This window comes from Dasypus novemcinctus, chromosome 10 (assembly GCF_030445035.2).
Source record: "Dasypus novemcinctus isolate mDasNov1 chromosome 10, mDasNov1.1.hap2, whole genome shotgun sequence".
Taxonomy (NCBI): domain Eukaryota; kingdom Metazoa; phylum Chordata; class Mammalia; order Cingulata; family Dasypodidae; genus Dasypus; species Dasypus novemcinctus.
The window spans coordinates 127,214,310-127,239,887 of record NC_080682.1 but is presented as its reverse complement, the minus strand read 5'-3'; the positions used below and the strand labels follow the sequence as shown (position 1 = coordinate 127,239,887).

The 25,578-nt window shown below is 43.7% G+C and overlaps 1 protein-coding gene across 2 annotated transcripts in view; it reads right to left on the bottom strand.

Annotated features, from left to right (window-relative positions):
- FAT3 (FAT atypical cadherin 3) overlaps positions 1-25,578 on the bottom strand; it is a 539,827-nt gene that overhangs the window by 24,141 nt on the left and 490,108 nt on the right. For both annotated transcript variants that reach the window (XM_071218314.1, XM_071218315.1), the window contains 3 exons: positions 21,647-21,781; positions 19,986-20,143; positions 12,920-13,388 (listed from right to left, as the gene is read on the bottom strand). In XM_071218314.1, the coding sequence (XP_071074415.1) occupies positions 12,920-13,388; positions 19,986-20,143; positions 21,647-21,781 (762 nt within the window). The remainder of the gene's footprint in view (positions 1-12,919; positions 13,389-19,985; positions 20,144-21,646; positions 21,782-25,578) is intronic.

Sequence of the window (25,578 nt, the reverse complement as noted above, 5' to 3'; positions counted from 1 at the left end):
CTATCCCCTTTTCTCTACCTCTTTCTATCCTCAATAGTTTATTGTTTCTCTTACATTCCACCTCTCTTTGCTTAGCCACCAATTTTTCTGACTCTTTATCTCTAATACCTCTATTCTGTTTTCTATCTTTTATTCACTCTTTATATTATTGTCCTTTCTTTTCTCTTTCCCTCTCTCCTGACCACACTGGCCTTTTAATTCATATTATATTCTTTCTTATAATTAGTTTACTATCTCATTATAGGTACTCACTTTTTTACTCTTATAACTCTACACAGCTTACATGAGTTTAATATCTATTTTCTTAGATCCCACATGGTTCTTCTGCTAACATTTACTATCAATACTACTACTATACTTTTTTTCCTTACCCCTTTTCCTTTCTCTGACAGTAATATTTTCCTTCAAGGGAACTTTAGCCAACAACAAGGAAATAGAAGAAGAAGAACAAAGTGACAAAGAGAAGACTTAACACACACACAAAAACAAATAAACCCTGAGACCAGATGAAGAAGCTAATCAACTGAATAAACCTGTCAAGATAAAATGATGACCAGATAGCAACAAAAACTGCAAACCATACCAATAATAAGGAAAACATGGCCCAATCCAATGAACAAACAAAAAACCAGGAAGAGGAGTGGAACATCAAACAACTAATCAAAGTTCTCAAAACCTATATCATAGAGCAATTTAATGAACTGAAGGAAGAGATTAAGGATATTAAGAAAACACTAGGAGAGCATACAAAAGAAACTGTAATCATACACAAAAAGATAACGGATATGATGGTGATGAACAGCACAATTCAAGAAATCAAAAATATAGTCTCAGCAAATAAGAGCAGATTTGAACAGGCAGAAGAAAGAATTAGTGATGTGGAAGACAGTACATCTGAAATCAAATAGATAGTAGAATTGATTGATAAAAAGATGGAAAAAATCCAGCAGGGACTTAGGGACCTGAATGACAATGCAAAATGCACAAACATGCATATTATAGGAATCCCAGAAGGAGAAGAGAAGGGAAAGGGGACAGAAGGGGTGTTGGAGGAAATAATGACTGAAAACTTCCCAAACTTATTGAGGCAAATGGATGTACATGTTGAGGAAGCACAATGCACCTCAAACAGCATAAATCCCAACAGGCCTACCCCAAGACATGTACTTGTGAAATTATCCAATGCACAAGACAAAGAGAAAATACTAAAAGCAGCAAGAGATAAGAGAACCATCACACACAAAGGAGGCTCCATAAGACTAAGTGCTGATTTCTTATCTAAAACCATGGCGGCAAGAAGGCAGTGGTGTGACATAGTCAAGGTACTAAAAGAAAATATTTCCAACCAAGAATACTCTACCCAGCTAAATTAGCATTCAAAAATGATGGAGAGTTCAAAATATTCACAGATAAACAGAAACTAAGCGAGTATGCCAACAAGAACCCTGCCCTTCAAGAAATACTAAAGGAAGTTCTGCAGGAGGAAAGAAAAAATTAGGAAAAACAGAGTTGGAGGAGAGTGAAAGAACAACTAAAAAGGCCAATAGAGAAAAAAAAATCAAATATAACAAACACAAATCCAAAGAAAATATGGCTAATGTAAGTAATTCCTTGAAAGTAGTAACACTGAATGACAATGGATTAAACTCAACTGCTAAGAGATACAGATTGGAAGACTGGATAAAGAAATATGACTCATCTATACGCTGTCTACAAGAAACACATCTTAGACCCAGGGAATCAAGGGGATTGAAAGTGAATGGCTGGAAAACAATGTTACAGGCAAACAGTAACCAAAAAAGGGCAAGAGTAGCTATATTAATATTGGACAAAATAGACTTTAAATGCAAAACTATAGTGAGAGACAAAGATGGACACTACATATTAGTGAAAGGGATGATCTTTCAGGAAGAAAGAACAATCATAAACATTTATGCCCCTAACAAAGGTGCCTCCAGATACGTGAGGCAAACACTGGAAAAACTGAGGGACGGAATAGATGCCTCTACCATTATAGTGGGTGGACTTTAATATACCACTATCACCACTGGAAAGAACTTCTCAAAAGAGAATCAATAAAGAAACAAAGACGTTAAATAATATATTACAGGATCTGAATCTAATAGACATATACAGAATATTACACCAAAATACAGCAGGATATACATTCTTGTCAAGCACACATGGATTATTCTTCAAGATAGACCACATGCTAGGGCACAGAGACTCAATGAATTCAGAAAGATTTAAGTCATATAAAATAATTTCTCTGATTATAGTGGAATGAAGCTGGAAATCTGCAAGAGCCAGAGACCCAGATTTGGCACCAAAATATGGAAATTAAACAACACACTCTTAGAAAAACAGTGGGTCAAGGAGGGAATCTCAAAAGAAATCAATAACCACCTTGAAACTAATGAAAATGATAACTCAACATATGAAAACTTACGGGATGCAGCAAAAGCTGTACTGAGAGGGAAATTCATAGCCATAAATTCATATTGAAAAAGAAGAGCTAAAATTGAAGACCTAATTGTATACTTGGAGGAACTAATCAAAAAACAACAAACTAACCCCAAGGAAGAAGAAAGAAATAACAAAGATCAGAGCAGAACTAATTGAAATAGAAAATAAGACAGTGCTTGAAAAACTAAAAGAGCTGGTTCTTTGAGAAGATCAATAAAATTGACAAATCCTTAGCTAGACTAACAAAGAAAAAGAACAAGACCATGCAAATACACAAAATAAGAAATGAGAAAGGGGAAATCACCACTGACCCCACAGAAATAAAGACTACTATAAGAGGATAATTTGAAAAACTATATTCCAACAAGAAGGACAATTCAGAGGAAATGGACAAATTCCTAGAACACATAAGCAGCCTACATTGACGAAAGAACTAATTGACTATCTCAACAAACCAATTACAAGAGATAGAATCAGTCATTAAAATCCTCCCAACTAAGAAACGCCCTGGGCCAGATGGCTTCACAGGTGAATTCTACCAAATATTACAGAAAGAACTAATGCCAATCTTGCTTAACCTCTTCCAAAAAATTGAAATAGAAGGAATATTGCTTAACTCATTCTATGATGCCAACATTACCCTAATACTAAACCCAAACAAAAACACCACAAGAAAGGAAAATTACGGACCACCCTCTCTAATGAACCAAGATGCAAAAATCCTCAACAAAATATTTGCTAATCATATTCAACAACACATTAAGTGAATTATATGCCGTGACCAAGTGGATTTCATTCCTGGTATGCAAGGGTAGTTCAACACAAGAAAATCAATTAATGTAATACACCACATAAACAGATTGAATGAAAAAAATTGCATGATCATATCTATAGATGCAGAAAAAGCATTTGACAAAATACAGCACCCTTTCTTGATAAAAACACTGCAAAAGATAGGAGTAGAAGGAAACTTTCTGAACATGACAAAGGGTATATATGACAAACCTACAGCTAACATCATTTACAATGGTGAAATCCTAAAATCTATCCCTCTAAGATCAGGAACAACACAAGGATGCCTGCTATCACCCCTTCTATTTAATATCATGTTAGAAGTACTTGCTCAAGCACTGAGGCAAGAACCAGATATAAAAGGCACCCAAACTGGAAAGGAAGAAGTCAAAATTTCACTATTTGCAGATGACATGATCCTATACATGATCCTTTGTTGTAGACTGGGAAGTCTACAACAAAGCTTCTAGAACTTATAAAGTCACAGGTTATAAGGTCAATGTGCAAAACTCAGTAGCATTTCTGTACATCAATAATGAGTCATCTGAAGAGGAAATAAAGAAAGATACCATTTACTATAGTAAATAAAAAAATCAAATACCTAGGAATAAATTTAACTAAAGATGTAAAAGACTGATACACAGGAAACTACACAACACTGTTCAAGGAAATCAAAGAAGACCTAAATAAATGGAAGAATATTCCCTGTTCAAGGATAGGAAGACTAAATATTATTAAGATGTCTATCCTACCAAACCCAATTTACAGATTGAATGCAATCCCAGTAAAAATGAATACAGCATTTTTAAATGAACTAGAAAAACTAACTATCAAATTTATTTGGAAAGGAAAGAGGCCCCAAATAGCCAAAGACATATTGAAAAAGAAAAACGAAATTGGAGGAATCATGCTACCTGAGTTCAAAACATACTACAAAGCCACAGTAGTGCAAATGGCATGGTATTGGCACAAGGATAGACACATTGACTGATGGAACTAAACTGAGAGTTCTGATATAGATCCTCATATATACAGTCATATGATACTCGACAAGGCCACCAAGGCCACTCAACTGGGAGAGAATGGCCTCTTCAACAAATGGTGCCTGGAGAATTGGATATCTATATGCAAATGAATGAAAGAGGATAACCATCTCACACCTTATACAAAAATCAATGCAAGATGGATCAAAGACCTAAATATAAGAGCCAAGACCATAAAGACTTTGGAAAGGAAGGTAGGGAACCATCTACAGGACCCTGTAATAGGAAATGGCTTCATGAACTTCACACCCAAAGCACAAGCAGCAAAAGAACAAATAGATAAATGGGACTCCCTCAAAATTAAAGCCTTCTGCACCTCAAAGGAGTTTGTCAAGAAAGTGAAAAGAGAGCCTAAACAATGGGAGAAAATATTTGGAAACCATGTATCTAATAGGAGACTGATATCCTGCATATATAAAGAACTCCTATATCTCAAAAATAAAAAGACAACCCATTTAATAAATGGGCAAGAGATTTGAACAGATGCTTCTCCAAAGAAGAAATACAAGTGGCAAAAAAGGACATGAAAAAATGCTGAAAATCACTAGCTATTAGGGAAATGCAAAACAAAACTGCAAGAGAGACCATCTTACTCCCATAAGACTGGCGGCTATCAAAAAAAACTCAGAAGACTACAAGTGTTGCCGAGGATGTGGAGCAATAGGAACACTCGCCCACTGCTGGTGGGAATGCAGAAGGGTCCAGCCATTCTGGAGGACAGTTTGGAACTTTCTCAAAAAAAAAAAAATAGCTATAGCTTTCCCATATGACCCAGTAATTCCACTGCTGGGTATATACCCAGAACTGAAAAGAAGGACACAAACCGATATATGCACACCAATATTGATTGAGCATTAGTCACTATTGCCAAAAGTTGGAATCAACCCAAATGCCCATCAGCAGATGAATGGATAAACAAAATGTGGTATATACATATAATGGAATACTACTCAGCTTTAAGAAGGAATACAGAACAAACACATGGGATAACACGGATGAATCTTGAGGACATTATATTGAGTGAAGCAAGCCAGGCATTGAAGGACAAATACTACATGACCTCTCTGACATGAAATAAGTAAACCAAGCTGTCTCAGAAAGCTAGAGACTGGATGATAGGCTTAAAGGAAGTTGGATGGGGGTGAGGGAAGTTTGCAAGCTGACGCCTACATGGGTGAAATCTATGATAAGCTGGAGGTAAGATTTGTACAGGGAAGGGATAAGATGGGGGCATAGGGATACCTTTGGGTGGGGCTTTGCAGGCTTGAGGGGGGGCTTGGGTTGGGAGGATGGGTCAGATGGCCCAAGGAATTGGGGGGAAGGCTGGGGGGATCATTTGAACATGGTAGATTGTCAGGTATGTGGTTGAAACTATAATGTTGAGAAAACACTTTAGAAAATATAATAAGGAAGGATTACCTGTTTATGATGCTTAAGAGAGGGCATCTGGCACAGAGGCAGGCTTCTAGGGAGTGTGTGAGTGTTCATTTTGTCATTGTTTTTTATGTCATTGGGTGAAGAACTATACAATGATTTTGAAGGTGTACCCACATCCTGGGGAGGCCTGATGTTCTCAAACAGAGGGAATAATTGTGTCTCTCGAGAGAATTGGTGGCTCTCAATGGGTTAGGGCAGTCTAGTATGTCAAGCCCTCAGCATTGTTGCAAGTATCTGTGAATCTTGTCCTTCAAGTAGTGAAGATTGATTGTCACCTGGGCCCTGAGTGGAGGGGGAGAGAGGTATAGAATAGATGGAAGCAGGGTAACTGGGGGGCAATGGAAGTGTTCCACAAGATCATGCAATGATGGATATAGGACATGCTAAATTACACCAAAAATGTATAAAAGTCTACAGGCTAAAATGTAAACCATAATGTAAAACATAAGGTAACAAAAATTTAGAAAATTGTACAGTGTACATCACTAACTAGTGATGCAACTAGAAAGAGACCTTGAATAAAACGGTAAACTCAGACCAGCAGAATATGTCAGCCTACATGTAGGATCATGTGCTAAAAACTGCTTTTGGACCTTGAATTAAAGGGGGAAATGGCAAAGACAGATGAGTTTATATGGCTGTGAGTCTTCAAAAAAGCATCGGGAGGTCATCATAGAGGTTGTGCTTATACACACCTTGGCAAGACCCTAGAGAAAGCCAAAATAGATACAACCCCAGGTACTGGTTCCCGAGGGCCTACAGAAACCCACAGGTTCTGTGGTCATGGCAGATGACTCTGGAGCTCAGTGCTATGTCAGTTGACCCAACTTTGGAATCTGTGTTCCTGAATGTGATGGAGCTGGACTCAGATGTGACCTTTCTACACATGCCTCTTCTGTCACTTTTACTGAAGCTGTGGTTGGCACTAGGGTTGGTGCATACCCAGGAGACTTGAATCTCTGGACTGTCCATGTGTCAGCTGGGCCCTGAGCCTCAGGAGAGTTGTAACTCCTATTCTCTGGTTCGTTGCTCTTACCCAGGTCAGCTAACAGGGAGGTGAAGATGGTCAACCACCACACCAGGGAACTGAGAGTGCCTACAAATGCAAGCAGAATTGCATCCATCATCATGTGGAATCTAAGGCCCCTCTTGATCTAGAGGTGGAGTGGACATCACCATCCCAGGGTCCACAGGATGGAGGAATAAAATATGGATTAGAGTGGACTTACTGATATTCTACTACAGAACTATTGTGACTAGTAATGGGAGAAATTGTAGCATTGATATGTAGAAAGTGGCCATGGGAGTTGCTGAGGGCAGGGAAGCTGGGGAAGAGAGGGAAGAAGAGATGTGATTTGGGGGCATTTCTGGGACTTGGAGTTGTCCTAAATGATATTGCAGGGACAGATGCTGGGCATTACATATCCTGCCATAACCCACTGAATGTGCTGGGGGAGAATGTAAACTATTATCTATGTGGTGGAGCAGTGCTCCAAAATGTATTCACCAAATGCAGTGAATGTGTCACAGTGATGAAAGAGGTTGTTGATGTAGGAGGAGTGGGGTCGGGGGGGTGGAGGGATATATGGAAACCTCGTATTTTTTAAAGTAACATTTTTTTTGTGATCTATGTATCTTCAAAAAAATACAGTAAAAAAATGATGGGGATGTGGGGGTGGGGAGTGGGTTATATGGGAACCTCTTATATTTTTTAATGTAATGTAATGTTTTGTGTGATCTATTAATTTTAAAAAAAGATAATTAGAAAAAAGTTCCATAGATGTGTTCAGCAGCAGATTGGAGCTAGCAGAAGAAATGATCAGTGAATCTGAAGATAATACAATTGAAATCATCCAGTCTGATGAAAAAAAGAAGAGTTAATGAAGAAAACTGAACACAGACTGAGGAACTGTGGGACACCATCAAGTATACTAATATACATATTGTGGGAATCCTAGGAGAATAAGAAAGAGAAAAAGGGGCACAGAGAATATTCAAAGAAATAATGGCTGCACACTTCCCAAATTTAAAGAAAGACATGAATATACACATTCAAGACACTCAACAAACCCCATACAAGAGAAATCCAAATAGATCCATGATATGGCATATTTTAATCAAATAGTCAATTGCCAAAAATAAAGAACTCTGAAAACGGCAAGAGAGAAGCAACATGGCACATACAAGTGAGCTTCACTATGATGAAGTGCTGATTTCTCATTGGAAACCATGGAGGCAAGAAGGCAGTGGGATGACATATTTAAAAAGCTGAAAGCAAAAAAAAATTGCCAACCAAGAAATCTGTATCTAGCAAAACTGTCTATCAAAAATGATGGAGAGATTAAGACATTCCCAGATAAACAAAAGCTGGGAGAGTGCACCACCACTTGGGATGCTAAAGAGAGTTCAGTGAGTTGAATGGAAAGGGCAACAGACAATCAAAGGAAGCTACAAAAAGAAAATAAAGATCTCTGGTGAGAGTAACAGCATGGGTAAAGACTAACACCAGCATTATTGCATTCTGCCTTGTAATTCCACTTCTTACTTACTAGTGGATTTAAAGGGAAAATGCCTAAAATGTAATGATAAATAGGTGGTTTTGGACTCAAACATGTAAAGTTGTCACAAGAACTATACACAGGTGGTGGACAGAGAGGTATAGGGACATAGTTTGTGTATACTATCAAAGTTAAATTGAGCAAACGAGATGGTTGTAGGTTTAAGATGTCAATTTTGAGACCCATGGTAACTACCAAGAAAATAACAAAGAACATGAAAGCTCACAGAGACAGAAACTAGAGTCAAGGTTGGCATGGAGGGATGGCATGGGAAGGGAAAGTTACTACATAGGGGGTGGAGGGGTTCTGCTGGACGAGATGGGGATGTTTTAGTAATGGGAGGTTGTCATAGTACCACGAGATCATGGATGAGATGAAGCCCACCCAGTGGTATCCTTGGAATGGTCACAAGGGGTGGGTTATGTTGTATATATGTTCTCACAATTTTAAAAAACATCAATTGAAGAGACAATGACATTTAAATGCAATACATGGCCCTGGATAGGATCTGGTGAGAAAAGGCTCAAAGGGACCTTATTGGGATATGAAAACACTGGAATACAGACTATAAACTTTATATCAATGTTACATCTCTTGAATTTGATAATTGCATTTAAGGTGTTGACATAAGTGAATATCCTTGTTCTTTGGAAATGTACATGGTTGTATTAAGTGTTCAAGGGGAATGATGTATACATTCTCATATTCAGAAATAAGATCGATAAATAGATGGACAGACAGAAGAGAGAATGAAATGGAAAATGTGGCAAAAATTAAAATTGGTAGATCTAGGTGTCTGGGGTGGGTAGGAGTGTGTTGGAGTTTATTGTATAGGGTTTACATTACTTTTCCAACTACCCTGTAAGTTCAAAAGTATTTCAGAATAAGAACCTGGAAAAAGGCACTAGATGAATGGATGAAAAAGATGTGGTTATGTCCATGCAATGGGATATTATTTGCCCATGAAGAGGAATGGAGTTCTGATGCATGCTACAACATGGACAGACCTTGAAGACACTATGTTGAGTGAAATGGGTTAGACACAAAAGGACACTGTATGACCTCACTTATATTAAATATCTCAAATAAGCAAATCCATAGTGACAAAGTAGGTTAGAGGTTATCAAGGACCAGGGTGAGGGGGGAATGGGAGTTATTGCTTAATGGGTGCAGTTTCTATTTGGGGTAATGAAAATGTTCTGGTAATGGGTGGTGGTGATGCTAGCACAACACTATGAATATAATTAATACCACTGAATTGCATACTTGAAAATAGTTTAAATGGGAAATTTTGTGTTATATATATGTCACCATAATAAAAACTAACAAAGATTTAAAAAAAGTCACAAAGAAAAAAACTTGGAGCTGGTATATCTCAGTGGCTGAGCGCTAGCTTCCTACATATGAGGTCCTGGGTTCAATCCCAGGCCCTGGTACCTCAAAAAAATAAAAAATAATTACCCAACTTTTAATTTCAGAAGTTAGACTTTTCATTACACACAAAGCTGTGTGAATGGCTATTTCTGGCCTTGCTGCACTGCTTCCCCGAATCACAGCTTAACCTCACCTGCGTCTCCCCTTAATGGCTTGACGAGCAGGATGAATCACAGGCATGGAAGACGGAGCCTTCCCTCCTGAGCTGTGGACGACCACGGGGCTGCTCCCTGCTCCCTGGCCCGGGAGGCACAGGGGTCACAACGGGGCCGGGCCATTTCGTCTCCATGGTGGCTGCTATTTCCGTTCATGTTTATGGAATACATATAATTTTAAGTCTCCACCACCAGAGAGCCTTCCCTCTGTGGTCAATTGTGACAAGTCAGCATTCGGGGCTCTGACTCCTGTGGCCTGCTCCTGGGATAGCCAGAGCTATAATGCTGGCCAGACCCACTGACCGTGTCATTCCCAGGAGCAGACACCGCTGCCCTGGTCTTCGCGCCAAGGGCTAGACTGGTTTTGGAGGTGGCTGAGGCAGAATCCTGCTTCTCTGCCATCAAATGCTCTTGGCTGTGGGCTGCCTGCTAAAGGACTCTGACTGTTCTGGAACAATGTGCCCCTGGGGCAGCCACAGTTTGTTAGTGAAGTCTGTCATCAGGACAGCCATTCTTCAGTGGTCAAGGGGATGATTATGCTAAACTATATGGCTTGGAATTTTGGAGAAACATATAGCACAGAGTCCAAATACTAGTAAGATGATCAATTCACTTTTTTAGTCAGCATCCTCACATGCACAGAATCACCCATGTTTTAAGTACCTCACTCTGCCTTTTCTAGCCCAGATTTTCTCTTTCAATCCTGCATGCTTCTAGCCTTTGATCAGGGGGTGGAAGACTCTTCCCCTGCGATTAGCTCCTTGGACCTCCCTGCCTGTCAGGGTAAATTCCTGAAGGCATGAATAGACTTTCATTAAAAACTCAGGCTTATTTTTTTTTTCAAACTATCCCACAGAACTAAGTGATTTTTCCTCTATTTTAAGCAACCTTATACTTAGCCACGGAGCTTATAGGTACGAAATAAAGGCCAAATTGTTGGTTCCTTTCTTCTTTCCCTTTGGCACCAATTTCAAGAAATTTCAGGCAGGAGAGGGGGACCTCTGACATGAACAGATACCGGGAGCAAGAAAAGGGATTTTCTCTCCTCTGTCTTAAAGGTGAAGTCCTCACACTGTACCCAAGAAGCAGGTGGGTACTGCCTCACACGCCGGAAGAGGAACCCTCTGCCTTCAGTTTCCCAGTTTCCCGGGGAGGCGAGGCGTTTGCTGGCCCTGGGCTCAGACTGCCCATGGGGGACGTGATGTCTGCTGAGGAAGGACAGTGGGCAAGGCTTCTCGTCACCTTGGTGGGGAGCTGCTCCCACTGGGCACCCTCAACTGAAAAGAGGTGTTGCAAGGAGGCAACAGACTGAGAGAAGATAGCTGTGGGTATGGAGAGAAGTATATGGCAGGTGCTCCTCAGCTAAAAATTTGGTTAAACTGAAAGAGAGATTAAAAAATAGATTAAACTGCTGTTTCTTAGGGGAGTCATCGTCATTTAATTAAAGTATGTCCGTTGAGCATTTGGCTTAAGGATTTCATGGAGACTTTTTAAAGAATTTAGAATGCACACTGAAGAGCAAGAGTCCATAGTCTTTTTCCTTAATAGAGTGATTGTTACTATTATTTTAGAGATAACGCTTTGTGGAAGTGCCTGTCTTTGCCAGCACAAACAACGTCCTGCCATCGTTAAAAGTATGTTACAATTTGTGGCTGTGTAACCAGCATCTGACATGGAGTGGTATTCTATTTCAGCCCAATTTAATGATATGCTCCTTTTATACATTGTAGATGGCTCACACTAGCAGAATTGTTTTGCCTAGTGAAAAACTGGCCATGACTTGTCATAATGGGCTGGTTTATAGAACCGCTGAAGTATAGTTACTGCCCATCATTCGGGAATTATGGCTCCATAACAACCCTTTATTTACATATACTGCTGAGACAGTAAAAACAGCAAATAGATTTCTTAAATCGAGACGGCAGATATTTCCCCCCAGGGTACTTGGCCCTCATTGTGGCAGTAACGTATGCAAGGCTAAATAACTTTGGTGTCTGTATTTCCGCAGTGCATCACTTCATGGACAGTTTATAACATTCTAATAATAAAATGGACTCTAAATTTGGAGTTGAGCTTCCTGAACACTGGATGGTAATGCACACGGCAGAATCTCTAAGTGATTTGTGAGGAAGGTTTAAATTTGCTAATCACACTACCGCTGAGCACTCTGCAAAGGGGCCGAAGTAGAATCAGTGGTGGGAGAGCCTTCCAAAGAGGAGGAGGATGCCTGACCTACTTTTACAAGAACACAGACATGGCATCTGGGCTCAGTCGAGGGATTCTTCTATCTTCAGACTCCTGCACGTGACCCATTGTGCCTTTCCCCTCACCCAGTGGAAGCCCTCCGTCGATCCTTCTGGGCCTGCCCTGTGTAATTTTCTTGTTTCTTTAGGATGTATAGCAAAAAGATATTGGGGCAAAAAGAAAAGCATTTCATTATCTACTTGTCTTGAGAGATCATGTAAAACTCTTTTTCTTTATTCTTGGTGTTCTACTCCCTTTTAAAGCTGATACTAGTCTTATTTTAATACCCATGTCTCAAAAGCATGCTCCAAAACCTCTCCATTCTATTCTCTGTTCTTGGGCTGGTGAAGTCACCTCCTGCTCCCCTTTAGCTCCTGGTAGGGTTATACGCCTAACTCTGGTCCATAATTCCACCTAGTGAGAGGACTGAGTGTGGATGTCACAACCCAGACCGCCAGGAATCACCGTGCAGTTTCATGCAGGTGCCGCAAGAGGGCCAAGGCTTAAAAATCAGTCCTGTTCTTGCAAGCTGCGGTGGTGTGGGAGGGCGTGGGTGGCCAGGGGAGGGGGCAGACGGGAATGGCACCTCTCGGCCCTGGAGCCTCTGCTCTACTCCTCTGGGAAGCTGCCAATGGGATCTCGGGGCTGGAATGGACATGCCTGAGGCTGTCAAGCTGGGAGGCCTCTGCAAAGGGGCTCGGCCTGCTCTCCACGAGAGTGCCTGCACTGGGTAAGGAAGCAGCCCCCCCCGGGCACCCCCTCCGCCACCCGCCCTGCCCGGGCCACTCACCTCCCGAGGGCAGGCCGGCGCAGCTGCCCCCGTGCTGGCACGGGCCGCGCTGGCAGGCGTCCGGGTAGAGCACGCAGCCCAGCCTCAGCTCCGTCAGGCCCACCACCTCGGCGAAGCTGCTGCGCTTGTTCTGCAGCGGCAGCTCATGGCCGTTGAGCACCACCGAGTCCAGGCAGCCCTGGAAGCCACTCAGCACCTGCGTGGCCCGCGTGTCTGCTGGGCCGCGGGTGCTGTCTGCCTGCACCAGGGCCCCGAAGTAGACGGTGCTCCCGGCGCTCAGCCTCTGGAAGTAGAGGGGTGCCCTGCGCCGTTCCACGTAGCTGTCATCCAGCGCCAGGCTCGTGGCATTGCGGTTGAGCTCCAGGAAGACTGAGTGCCAGCTCCCGTCGTTGACAGCGCGGCCTGAGATGCCCAGGAGGCCGGGGCCGCTGCCGCAGTCCAGCTGGAACCACAGCTTGCCGTCCACGATCTGTGCCGGGAGACAAACGGCACCTTTAGCATGCGCCTCCAATACCTACCCCACACACCTGCTTCCGCTGGCCCGGGGCTTCAAACGCTGGAGGCTGGACACGGCCGTTGCTGGAGCCAGAAGCCTGCTGTGGCCTGGTTCTTAGGGCGCCTGCCCTGGGCCCTCGCCGTGATCTGCCATGCAAACGCACGCTTGTGATTTAGGCTGTCTTCCTGGCTAGTCATCGGCAGTATGAGCAGAGCTTCAGAAATCCACCACTGCAATGAAGAGTGCTCCTATTCCTTCAGGCTTCACCCTTTCCCAGTTCATAGCAGTAGCTTGCTGAAGGCTCTGCTTATTCTCTGCATTCTTCCTAGTTACTTCCACCACAGGAATGATTTCTGTGAACTTACTGCTATTGTTTACAAATATTTAATGAGCATCTTCTACATGCTAAGCAGAGTGCTAGGTGAGCAGTCGTCATCCCTGATTTCGTGGGGCTAATGGTCTAGAGAAGATGGAAGAAATCAGGCAATCACGCAGAGCCTTACATATTCCTTGAGTAAGTTTGCCTGTGTGCTACTGCGGAGAGACAGAGGATGGGCAGGGAAAAAAAACTTCCCTGGTTATCACCTTCACAGATTTAAAACCCCCTCTACAGAAATGCTAGTGTACTCTAAAAAGACAAAGCCGCCCCCTAGCACCCCTGCTCCTCCGGCTGTTGAACACTTCCTCACAGAGCACTCAGGCTCGGGACACGTGCATTTAACGGCACCAGGCCCTCTACAGGACCTTCTGGGAAGCCCTGCTCACTGCCAACTCCTGAACTGTGCTAAGCTGCCCCTTGCTGCGTGGTGCTGTGAGGCAGCCCGTTGCCCGCACGGAGGCTAACTCCAGGGGACGTCAAATACAAGAAGAAACTGTGTTCCTGAAGGACACTGGCTGGCAGACAGCGGTCAGCAGGCCCTGGACCTCCATGGAGACCCTGTGCAGAGAAGATGGACGGGCTCGAGGCTGCTGCCATCTATTCTCGTCTAAGTCTCAGAAACGCAGGGTGGCGCTGGGTCCAGGGAATGAGGGCTGGACCCCCCGTCTATCCAGCATTTTTATTTTGGATCACAAGGGGATTCACAGCCAGAAATCATGAGACATAGCTGCTTTTCCTGGCCTTTGTCCCTGACCCAGGAGGAGGACCCGTGGGGAGGCCAGTAAGGGGGCTGGTCTGCATTTAAGTTCTCCTGGCATCACAGCCCAGGCCCGAAACCGTGGCGTGCAACACACACTTGATGAGAGAAGGGGCGGGGATAAAAACAAGACAAAACAGACCTTCCAGGGCACTAATGGCTAAGGAGGCACACACGTCTGGTGATGCACAGAGGCAGACTAAAACGGTCTTTGCAAAATGTCTTGGAGTCACGACAGACCAGTTAAGGATGGCCAGAGCACCGCTCATTCTCAGAATTCCCCTTCCATGCTTCAGCACACCCCACAGACAGCTCCCTCCGAGGGCTCTCTCGTAGGCCTCAGGCCACGCTGATTCTCCAGAACCTCCTGCTCTGCCCTCATGTTCCTAGATGACGTCACACAAACGTACGAGTATGGGGGAGGGGGGTTGTGAACCAGGTAGCACCTGGGGAAAAGAGGCCTGGGGAGTCTAAGTCAGGCTTCGTCCACGGCCAGGTCACCTGGTGAGAAGTGCGTGGCGTCTCCGCAGAACAGAGGTGACTACTGTGGTCCACAGCAGAACGGTGGTTGCGTGGTGTGCACTCAGCACGCATTTACTCCTCTTTGTAACGTAAATGTATGAATGTAAAAAGACAGGAGACTCTTTTGTTTCCTTTTCGGAGACCTTTCACATGCCAGCTATGTGTTGCCTTTGTCATTTGGGTATGTTTGTGTGTTCAATAATACAGACTGAAAGGATAATGTGAATCATACCAGAATATGTGCTAAGTGACAACTCCTGGATAATATCCATATTTGTCTATCAATGTAAGCAGTAAAATGACCAAATGTGACTTTGGGGACTACTCTTTTGGCACAGTCCATCTGCTGTTACGCTCTGTGGCTACACAATGGTGTCCACCAGAGGGAAATCTTTTGGTGGTGAGGGTGTGATTCATCTAAGTTTTTGTAAAAGGCATACTGAATGAATATATATGACTTGGTTCCCTCCAATCCCCCTATTCTTACACTGTGGGATAAGAGCCAAAGCTACAAATCCACACAGGAGCAATGATGAGACCCTGAGGTACGCACACATACACGTTCAGTAACCAAGGAACACGAAAAGCGTCCCATGCTAACACTGAACATGGCTAGTTCCTTCTCCTTTTCCTGTTGCAAAGACAATAGGAAGATTACTGAATGGACAAGAAGCCAGATTCCTAGACGATTCCTACCCTGTTGAAAAGAAAAATCACTTTTATTGTCAAAATTCTAGGAATTAGAAATTATAAGCCTTGTTTATAGGACAAACTAGAATGCTGATGCTTATCTTGCAAAAAAATTAATATTCTTTGGCTATTTCTTAAGAAGATATTGAGCTATGGAAAGGACAGTTTGTTCTTTTCATATCTGAGTCCTTTCATATTGGAAAAATATACTCTGATCACATTTAGTTTTTCTCTGTCTTTAGAATAGGGTTTATCTAGTTTTAAAGAATATACCTTTTAAGAGGACAAAGCTTTCTCAAATCAGAGGACAAGCTATTTTAATAGAAATTGAGGTGTGCATGAAATCTAAAAAGTCTATAGCAATGATACTGAAATGATGTGCTGGGCAGGACAGGAAGACAATTTGCTCAATGAAATGCATAATTCAGAGAGTGTGGCCCTAGTGTTATAAAATATTTAGATCCTCAGGGTTGTCTGAAATAAATGTTCTTTAACCTGGTTCTCTAGTGGCTTAGGGCTTTGGGAGACAAGCTATATGAGCTGTAGGAAGTTACACTGCAGGAAAAAAGTATAAATTGTGGCACAAAGTCTTCCTGCTTCAGATCCTTGGTGCTTGGCTCTAGCAGATGTAACCTGATTATGGAACTGATAAGAGAGTTGATAAATGTTCTTTGAAAAGGTCATGATTTAAAAAACATTTTTTCAAGGCGCCATTAATAGCTACTTGGCATAGAGCAAGTGCTTGAAAAACACGTCTTGAATGAAAACAAGCAGGGTCATTCCATCCCACTGACTCTCTGCTTTTGGTAAACTCCTGCAGGCCTTCTGCCGGCTTGCATCCGTCAGAGGTCCAGATCCACTCCTGACCAGCTGTCACTTTGAGCCAGTCACAGGAGCTCCCTCAACCTGTTTCCTCATGGGCAAAAAGGAATACCTACTTATCCCTACTTATGCCTACTCAAATACATATACGGGCAAGCCCTTTGTAAACTGTTAGGTATTTCGTTATTACGTAATTAAGTTCTCAGTGCTGGTCTCATACAGATCTTTGAGCCTCCCAAATGTCTCCTTGGTGTGCTTCTGATCTGTGTGGGAAGACAGCGGGCTGTTTTTCAACCCCAGTGGCATTTCCCTGGCCACTTTCCTTTTTAGCCCTGGGGTCTCAAGCTAGCCATGCCTGAGAATCATCAAAACGAAGCTATGTATCACCTGTAACTTCCTCAGAAGGTAGAACACATGATATTTCTAGAGTAACCACCAAGGACTCCTTGTGCTTTTGCTCTATTATTGGAGCTGAAACACTGACAGGAAGAAGTGCCTCGTGCCTGGCACACCTCTCCTGGTGATCGGCGTATTTCTGTTAGAGGTGCGAGTAGGGCTACAGAACCTGTTCTACCATCTTCATTCTAGCTTTGGCTGCCAGGAAACTCGGTTATGGTTTGTGTTCAACTGAATAGGCTCCTCTTGGTCTAGAATTTTCAGTGATAGTCTGCCCTTCCCCACTTCAATGGCTGGCTCTTAACCTCTTCTCATCGAGTGAGGCTGTGATTGTGCTGCTTCTGGGTGTCCACAGTAAGCCTCAAATCTCTTTTCGAGGAAGGATGGGTATCAGTGGTACATGAACGTCATTTATGGCTGCTGAGAGATGGCAGCTTTCCTTGGTCTGACCATTTTCACGTCTCCAGGTCTCCAGGTATTTCTTTAACTGCGTTCAAGAGGCACCCTTTACCCCACCGATTGTCTTAAGTACTTTTTAGAAAATGTGCTCTACCTGAGAAAATATACACAACTGAGATGCAAGTTAAACACAGCATTTTAGCTCAGTTGTTGAACCAAAGCACAAGGCACACACTGTACCTAGAGCCAAGGAAATTAAATTTTGCATGAGGCTGAAAATGTTAAGCAAACAGATTCAAATCCCCTCAGTGGATATTCCTAGCAACTCCAGGAGAATAGCTGCAGTAGTTCAGTACAGCTGTGTCCTGTTTCAGGCAAACCCAACATATGAAAAGCAAACCTACAGGACAGACAGATTGGGGGTGATTATACGCATCACAAAGGGATTAGTGCAAGGGTTCCTTCCAATAGCAACCATCGTCCATTTATTAGAATTCCATTTACAGAGATTCAATTTACACCCCCCTTTCAGAAATATGCCTATTTCATGAAATACAATATACCTTAGGAGCTAGAGCCACCTAAAAGCTTGACTTATTCTTTCCCATTCCCAGGGATTTGTGCCTTTTGGACATTTACGAGTGATGTGTTAATTGACAAGTTCCATTTTTTACATCAAGTCATTCAGGTCCAATATTTTTGTTATCTCTAAATTTAACAATATACAAGAGATTTGTTAAATGAAAATATTTGCCTCACAAGGATGCTCTGTAACTACCAGCTCTGTTAAGAGCCTGGGGGTGGGGGGTGGGGAAGGTAAGTGAGTGCCCTGGCAGAGTCCCTTGGGGGTAGAACCTCTGAAAGGGCAGAGCATTTTCTGAGTGGCTCTAAAAAATATTACCTCTTGGTGTTACTGTACTGAGATCTGCTGATCCAAGGTAGGCTCCTTCAGGGGTCAGGAGGGAATAAAGACAGGCTTTTGTATTTTCTGTTTCCACTATGAATATCTGATTTTAGTTCACCGTTCTTAAAAACTGCACATCCAGAGTATCTCTCTATTATTTAATGCATTTCATTCCAAAGTTGAAATTATTCTGAGTTGAACGACTAAGGAAAGTGGAAGATTCTCCACAAATATAGACAATTTTTAAACTCTAATTCCCTGCCCACTCACCCTGGCCACCAAGTAATATTGCCTGGCAATATTACAGGAAGGTGAATAAAAGTCTATGTGCCAGTAAGGAGAGGCTGCTGGCATTTAATGTCCCTAGGTATTTTCGCTCCCCTCGTCTGGCCCCAGAATTACAGCCTGGGCCATGTAATCAGATGGGATGTGATATATCAGATCATCAAAGGACAGAGCTGGAAGGGCCCACGCGGGTACCTGTAAGCTGAGCAAAGAGGCCCTGGGAAGGAAAAGATTGCCTGCCAGCCAACTGCACGGCACTTCCTTCTGGACCACCTCCACCTTTTAGAAGGGCACTTTCAATGGGCTACACCAGCAACCTGGGAGAAGAGCTCAGATAAAATGTATTTCCTCCCTCCTGCTTACCTGCCCACACCTGCAGGCTGGTTTGGGTCTATGGGTGCCCAGAGAGTGGTTTTGGATAAAACGAGCTGTAGTGTAAGACTAAAAGCTGGAGATAGCCTGGAGATTAAGAGTGTGGAGTGAGAGAGAGGAGCTGGGTGGAGGCTTTGCCACTTAGTAGCTCTAAATGCTGAGCAAGTAACTTGGCCTCTCTGAACCTCTACGCTCTCCTTGATCAAATGCTAACTTCATAACAAAAATCAAATGATGGAAGGTACTGTGTTAATAAAAGGGGGGATGTACACTGTAGACCATCATTAATGGTAATAGATCATGGTAATTGTTACAGATTACGATGTTTTCTTGTAACCTGTCACAAATGTTGCACAACAATCTAAGGTGTTGGTGGATGGGTGTTGCATGGGAATTCTGCAAGATTGTTTTGTAAGTTCACAGCTTTTCTAATAAAATAGATACCTTTATACATAAATTAAATCAGGCACATATCAAGGTTAGTGTCACTGTTGTTTTGATGAAGGCACCAGAAGTCCTGGGCTGAAGACAAATCCAGACTTCCTGGAAAGGAAATCTGGCTGCCGCAAAAGGAGTTCTGAGGCTGGGAATGTTTTAAAAATTGGGCTACTTGAGTCATGAAAAGACACTGGGAATCTTCTATCCCAGGTCTTCAACCTCCTCCCTGAGCAGGAGTTCAGTGGGGGGGGTAGACTCATGTAACAGGGAGGATGCGGCCGTTTCTAAAAGACACCCCTGCAGGGAACTGATTAGGACACACATTCTAATGAACTGCTGAGTGATCAGAGCTCAGAGGAGGCCGGTGCTCAAACCCACTGTAGAGGGAGATGCCACCGTCCACCAAGAGCCAGTTGTGAAGCTGAATGTTCAAAAGGAAAATGGGGTGCTGGCACATGTCCCAGCTCTGCTGCTGCTCCCCTCTGCCCTCAAGTCTGCTGTGGTCTTCTGGACTTAGAAAGAAAACGATTTCAGGAGTTCCCAATTCAAGAGCCAAAACACTACTGTGAGAACTGACTGCAGGAAGAGATAACCCATTTTAATTACCTTCAGAATTATGCAGGGATTTGCTCTGGTGTACATTATAATTCCATTGCTTTGCAGGGTTCGTAGACGCAGCGCTAGCTTAAAGTCCTCTTCTTTGCTATTTTCAGAAAGCCGGTATTTGATGTAACTGTTTCCAGCAAAGCTGAGAGATGTGTGCCCTGAAAGGACCAGCAGGGGAAGACATACATACTTTTAACATCCCATGCAGAAATGAGCAAGGATATGTGAAGTCACCCAACCACCTCCAAGCAAGTTGCTTGAAGTTCTGATGTTTCACATTACACTCTAATTTCAGAGTGAAAAAATTATTAACCAGACAGCTGCCAAAAAATGGGGTCGTCTCATACCCAGGGCAAGTTGGCAAATTCCAAAACCTTGATTTCCTTAGTGTCACCAAACTGCCAATTCCCACTCTCTAAAACTAACACTATTAAAAGATACCACTCCATACCCACCCTCTGTCACTTTAGGCACTCAAAAACTGTCAATTACAAGGAAACTATTGTTGCAATATCCATAGTCACCAAGTATCACAGGGCCGATTGGATATACAGCCATTGGACAATAAGTATGGACAGTCATGTTTTCTTTAAAGAAAGGAGAAAGGAGACTGGCAGAAAAAGAGAGCTACAGTTAGAAGCCTTGCCTTATTATTACCCTACATACTTACCTGCTGTGCAGCGTATATATGTGTGTGTGCAGCGCAGCTATCAGTTATCTTCTAAGTCTAAATCTTAGACGATCTCAAAGGGGTTACTTTTTCATTTCATGGGCAGCTCCATTCTTGAATCAACTACAAAAGAGCTTTGACTTCCATTTTAAGAATAGGCTTTGCTTTGCTATGGTCCAATTTCTAGAACCAAATGCTTTGCAAGGTGCCTTGCACATACTAGGCATAACTACTGATTATTTTTACCATAATTGCTATTATTATCATCTCTCAGTGAATATTTCTTGGATCCCCAAAGTGGTATCAATGTGTCTGGATTGTAAACAAACTCTATCATAGGAGGAGGATTGTACTGGAACCAAAAAGAAACAATATTTAGAATGGAGGAAGTGATAGAGAACAGTGAATCAAATGAAGTACTGACACTGAGTGAAGATCACAAAAGGAGGATTGTTTGGTTTAGAATCATACATACACTTGTTTTTTTCTCTCTCTCTAAGACACGAGGTGGGCACCTCTCCTTTCTGGAACATTCATATAGCTGAGCATTTCCAGTGGAGTCTGTGTAATTGCTGCTCTAGGCGGGGTTTACTCTCTGGGGTCAATAGTCATTTTGTGGCTGTGGATTTGAGTAGTCTCTGAACTTCAAAGACCATGCCCAGATACTCTGACTTGTCTGCTCAACCAACAGTCTTCTATTTTCCATAATTTCGTACCCTTAACATCCATGTGACATGATTAAAAACACACGTTGCAGTCTCCTCATTATCCAGGGAGGCCACGGTCACTGCCTGTTTGCTCAGCACAGGGTACAGTTGTGATAAGCCCCGAGCACACCTGAGCATGGGTGTCAGCTGTGGTCCGTGGTCTGTTCTGCAGGGAAACTGGGTGCAGGCAAGTGTCTTCTGGAAGGGTTTGGGCAGGGTAATTTGTTCAAGGGCACGAGCTGTAGGAATGCAAAACCAGACCCTCCCCACCCCTCCACTCTCACCTGAGCACTCTCCGAGCTTCCCTGGTGGACACTGGCAGAGGAACGGTCTCCTGCTGGCTTCGTAACCGACACACTGCATGTCCCCCGGACAGGGCTTCTCTGAGCAAGGATCGCTGGACCCTGGGCACAGTCCTCCTGTGACAAAGGGAGCAAGGGTGGTGAGTACACGAAGTGAGTCGCTCGTGGCTCAAGATCCGGGTCTGACAGCTCCACCCTGAGCAGCCAAGGGGCTGCTCCGAGGCAACGGGGCCTGGGTGGGCCTCACCTGGCGTGGCTGCCCGCTGAACTCCCATACCAAACGCCCACTGCCCGAGGAACGCAGGTGAGGGCAGAGGGCAAGGGAGCTCTTCTTTTAGGCTAAAATATGCTAAGGTTGGGACTGGCTGGGAAGGAAGAGATCATGGTGTGGGCCCTGGGAGCATTTACTGGGTCCGGTTTCTTGCACAGGGGTGGCCAACTGACTGTAACAGCAGCATTTAGAGTGCTTCTACAACCCCCTCCCGCCCTGAAAGAAGTGGGCGCAGGCTTGACGCTAACTGTTGCTGTCAGAGGGGAAAAGGACTTTTTAGAAGAAACGTATGCCTAGTTCTAAATCATGAAAGCACAACGCACAACTGTTTTCTAATCCCATCTGCTACCTATTTTATTGATTAGCTGTAAATGTGTTCTACCAGCTATCAAAAATAGAATTATCCCTGGTGAAAGGAGGATTCCTTTCTACCTGCTCGATGTTTACAGCACAGTAAGATGAAAGGTTAATCCCTCAGAAAGGAAATCCTAGAAAGCAGATTAACTGATTAAGGAAGAATTCAGGACCCAAGTGAGTTATTTCAGAACTGTGGTGGTGGTGAAGACAGGTCCAATGAAGGAAGGGTACTTTTCAGTGGTCCTGGATAATTCAACATAATTAAGCCATTTAAAACCTGGTGAGAGCTTAAGCAGTAAAAGGGTTATGGAAAAAGACATATTAAAATTAACCCACAGGAGTGGATGTGACTCAAGCAGCTGAGCACCTGCCTCCCACACGGGCGGTCCTGGGGTCTGTTCCCCGTGCCTCCTAAAACAAAACAAAACAATGAGCAAAACAAATGGAAAAACCAACTCAGGGGAGCTGATGTGGCTCAGTGGCTGATTGCCAGCTTCCCATATACGAGGTCCTGGGTTCAATCTCTGGCCCCCGGTACCTTAAAAAACAAAACAAAACAAAACCCTACAACTGAGGCAGTCACTTCCTAAGGGGCACAGCAGTGGCCTGAGAGGGCACCCCCTTCTGGGAAGAGAACATGTGGACCCCCAAGCATCTTCACTCCTCAGCAAGACTGGGCCTGTGAGCGCCCACCCGACGCTTTCCTCAGCATTGAACGCACGGTCTGTCTGAATGGCCCTCTCTTTGTCTAGGAGAAAGCAGAAATGCAATGCCAACTACACATTTTTCAGACTTGTAATTGCTGAGAGGAGCAATATCCAGCTTACCATTCTTAGGATATGAAGGTATTTTTAACTGAACATTTAGAATGAGCGCTATTAATGGTTCTAAAAGAAACAAGCACCCCCAAATACATCTTCCTACTTCTGTTCCCCAAAATCCTTATTCCTGCTGTGTACTTACAACATTCATGTAACAGCTGTTCGACTATCCCATGACTTATTTCAAGAGGCTTTTGATAACCAGTTTTAAGTAAATTGTGGCACGTTCATTCAACAAATAATTGTTCCCAGGCTAACTAGGTGATAGGCTGGGCATCTGGAGATAAAAATAAAAGACCCTTCTGGGAAGCAGTTGGGCACCTGCCTACCACATGGGAGGTCCTGGGTTTGGTTCCCAGTGCCTCCTAAAGAGGATGAGCAAGACAGAGAGCTGGCGTGGCAAGCCAGCACAACAAGATGATATAACAAAATGATGCAACGAGGAGGCACAATGAGGAAATGCAATGAGAGGCACAAGCCCTTGGGCACCTCCATCCCACATGGGAGATGAGCAGACAATGAACAGACACAGAGCGCAAAGAATGGGGGAGAGGGGGAAAGTAAATAAATAAATAAATCATCTTGGTAAAAAAAAAAAAAAAATATATATATATATAAACCACACTTCCTCTTTTCCCCAGGAAACAACATGAGAACACTTGATAACAATACGGTAAGATAACTTCGATAGAGGGACTCGAGAGGAAGAGAAGGGCCAAGAAAGGAACACTCCTGTTTCCTGGGAGACTTCAAGGAGGGAGGGAGCATTTCAACTTGGCTTGAAGGATATGCGGCTTTGAAGGACGAGGGACTGCGTTTCATGAGAATGACCCCACCAGTCAATGGCTTCCCCACAGGCGTGCCGCCACGTCCAGACACAATGAGCTTACGACCCATGTGGGGCATCATCTCAGCATGTGCGTGCTTCCACCTGCGCACTTCAAGGTTGCTCCCAGAAGCCTGGTCCTAAGTGACGCCGATATGCGCAGAGATGCAAACTGAGTCCCAAGCTATACCTCTGCAACATGGAGGCGGCAGTGTGCATAAATGAAAATGAAACCCACCCCATGGAGGAGCTGCGGCTCCCGGGTGGACTGGGGGCCACCTTCAGCTAGCCATGGAGACAGCTACTTACTAAGAGTTTGCTACTTCCTGTTGCATGGACTTGCCTTCCTCCTGTGTTTTTGCCAGCCTAAGGACAGCCTGTCTATAGATTTTTACATTTCTGAGATATAGCTATATTTGCCACACTCATCATCCATCCTACTTTAATATAATGGCTGCATTTCTAAGAAACCTTGCATTATCTAAAATCCAGTTTAAAAGATGCTGCTTCAAAGTGAAAGGAGGGGAAAAAACAGCTGTAAGTAATAAAAGGTAAGCACTGCATTTCAAAACAAACCCAGCACTTGAGTGCTTTGAGTTCACATGCCTTGGCCTTCCTGTGCCATCAGCCCTGCCCGTGGCGGGCACAGGGCTTCCACCTTAGCACCCATAGCTCCCGCTTCGGGACAAAGCCCACAGCCAGGCAGAGCAGCAGCAGTTTGAGTTCAAACTCATCACTCTTTCTCTTATTATTTCCTTTTGTTATATAACCCATAGTAGCCCAAATAATTCAATCTCAGACCCTCATTAATGGCCTGTTAGATCCAGTTCTTATTAGGAATACTCCATGTATTAAAATGTGTATGGATTAAAATGCACAGTAATATAATTAGTACAGGTACAGTAAGTGTATGTATTGCATTCCAGCAGCCACTGACTTTGATGAGGCTCCTTCTCCTTCTTGTTTCAAGAGGTTCTTTCCGATACGGGGGCTTTCCCTGGGAAGGAGGTTGTCTCTTGGTGCTTTAAAAGTCCTGGGGCCTCCTCCTGGCATCCCACCCAGGGTCGTGGGCAGCCTAAATGCTGGGCTCCAGCTGCTGCTGTCTGCTCACTGCTCGTGGGCCACTCTTCCGTGGCTCATGGAAATCTGAAGGCAGACTAGAGTGTAGAGGTGAGTGTCCACGCTATGTCCTTTTTCTCTGGGGACAGTGTGAGCGTGTATGCAAATGCTGTCCATTCCAAACAGAGAAAGACTTTCTAGGTACTGAAAAGTAGCTTTCTAGAAACAAAATCCTCCCATAACCAGTATTACAGTTCCTTTCCTATCAACTATCCTAAGCAATCAGGTCCTTTCTGAAATACGTATCGGCAGAGGGACTTGGCCTCTGTACTTTGACCTGAGTGTGACATGCATCCCTCAGCCACTAGGGTACTGAGGCCTGGGGCCCCCTTCTCGTGGACAGCCGTCTCTCTCCTGCCACAGCCCCACAAACCCAGGACGCTTTATGCACACAAAGGGTCTGAACTGGTTTACAAGTTCCGTGAAGACCCGGTCTCAGGGGGCAGAAAGGGCTTCAGCAGCAACCACGTCGCGGCTAGGCTACAACTGTGCCACCTCCTGTTGGCTTCTGGGAGGATGT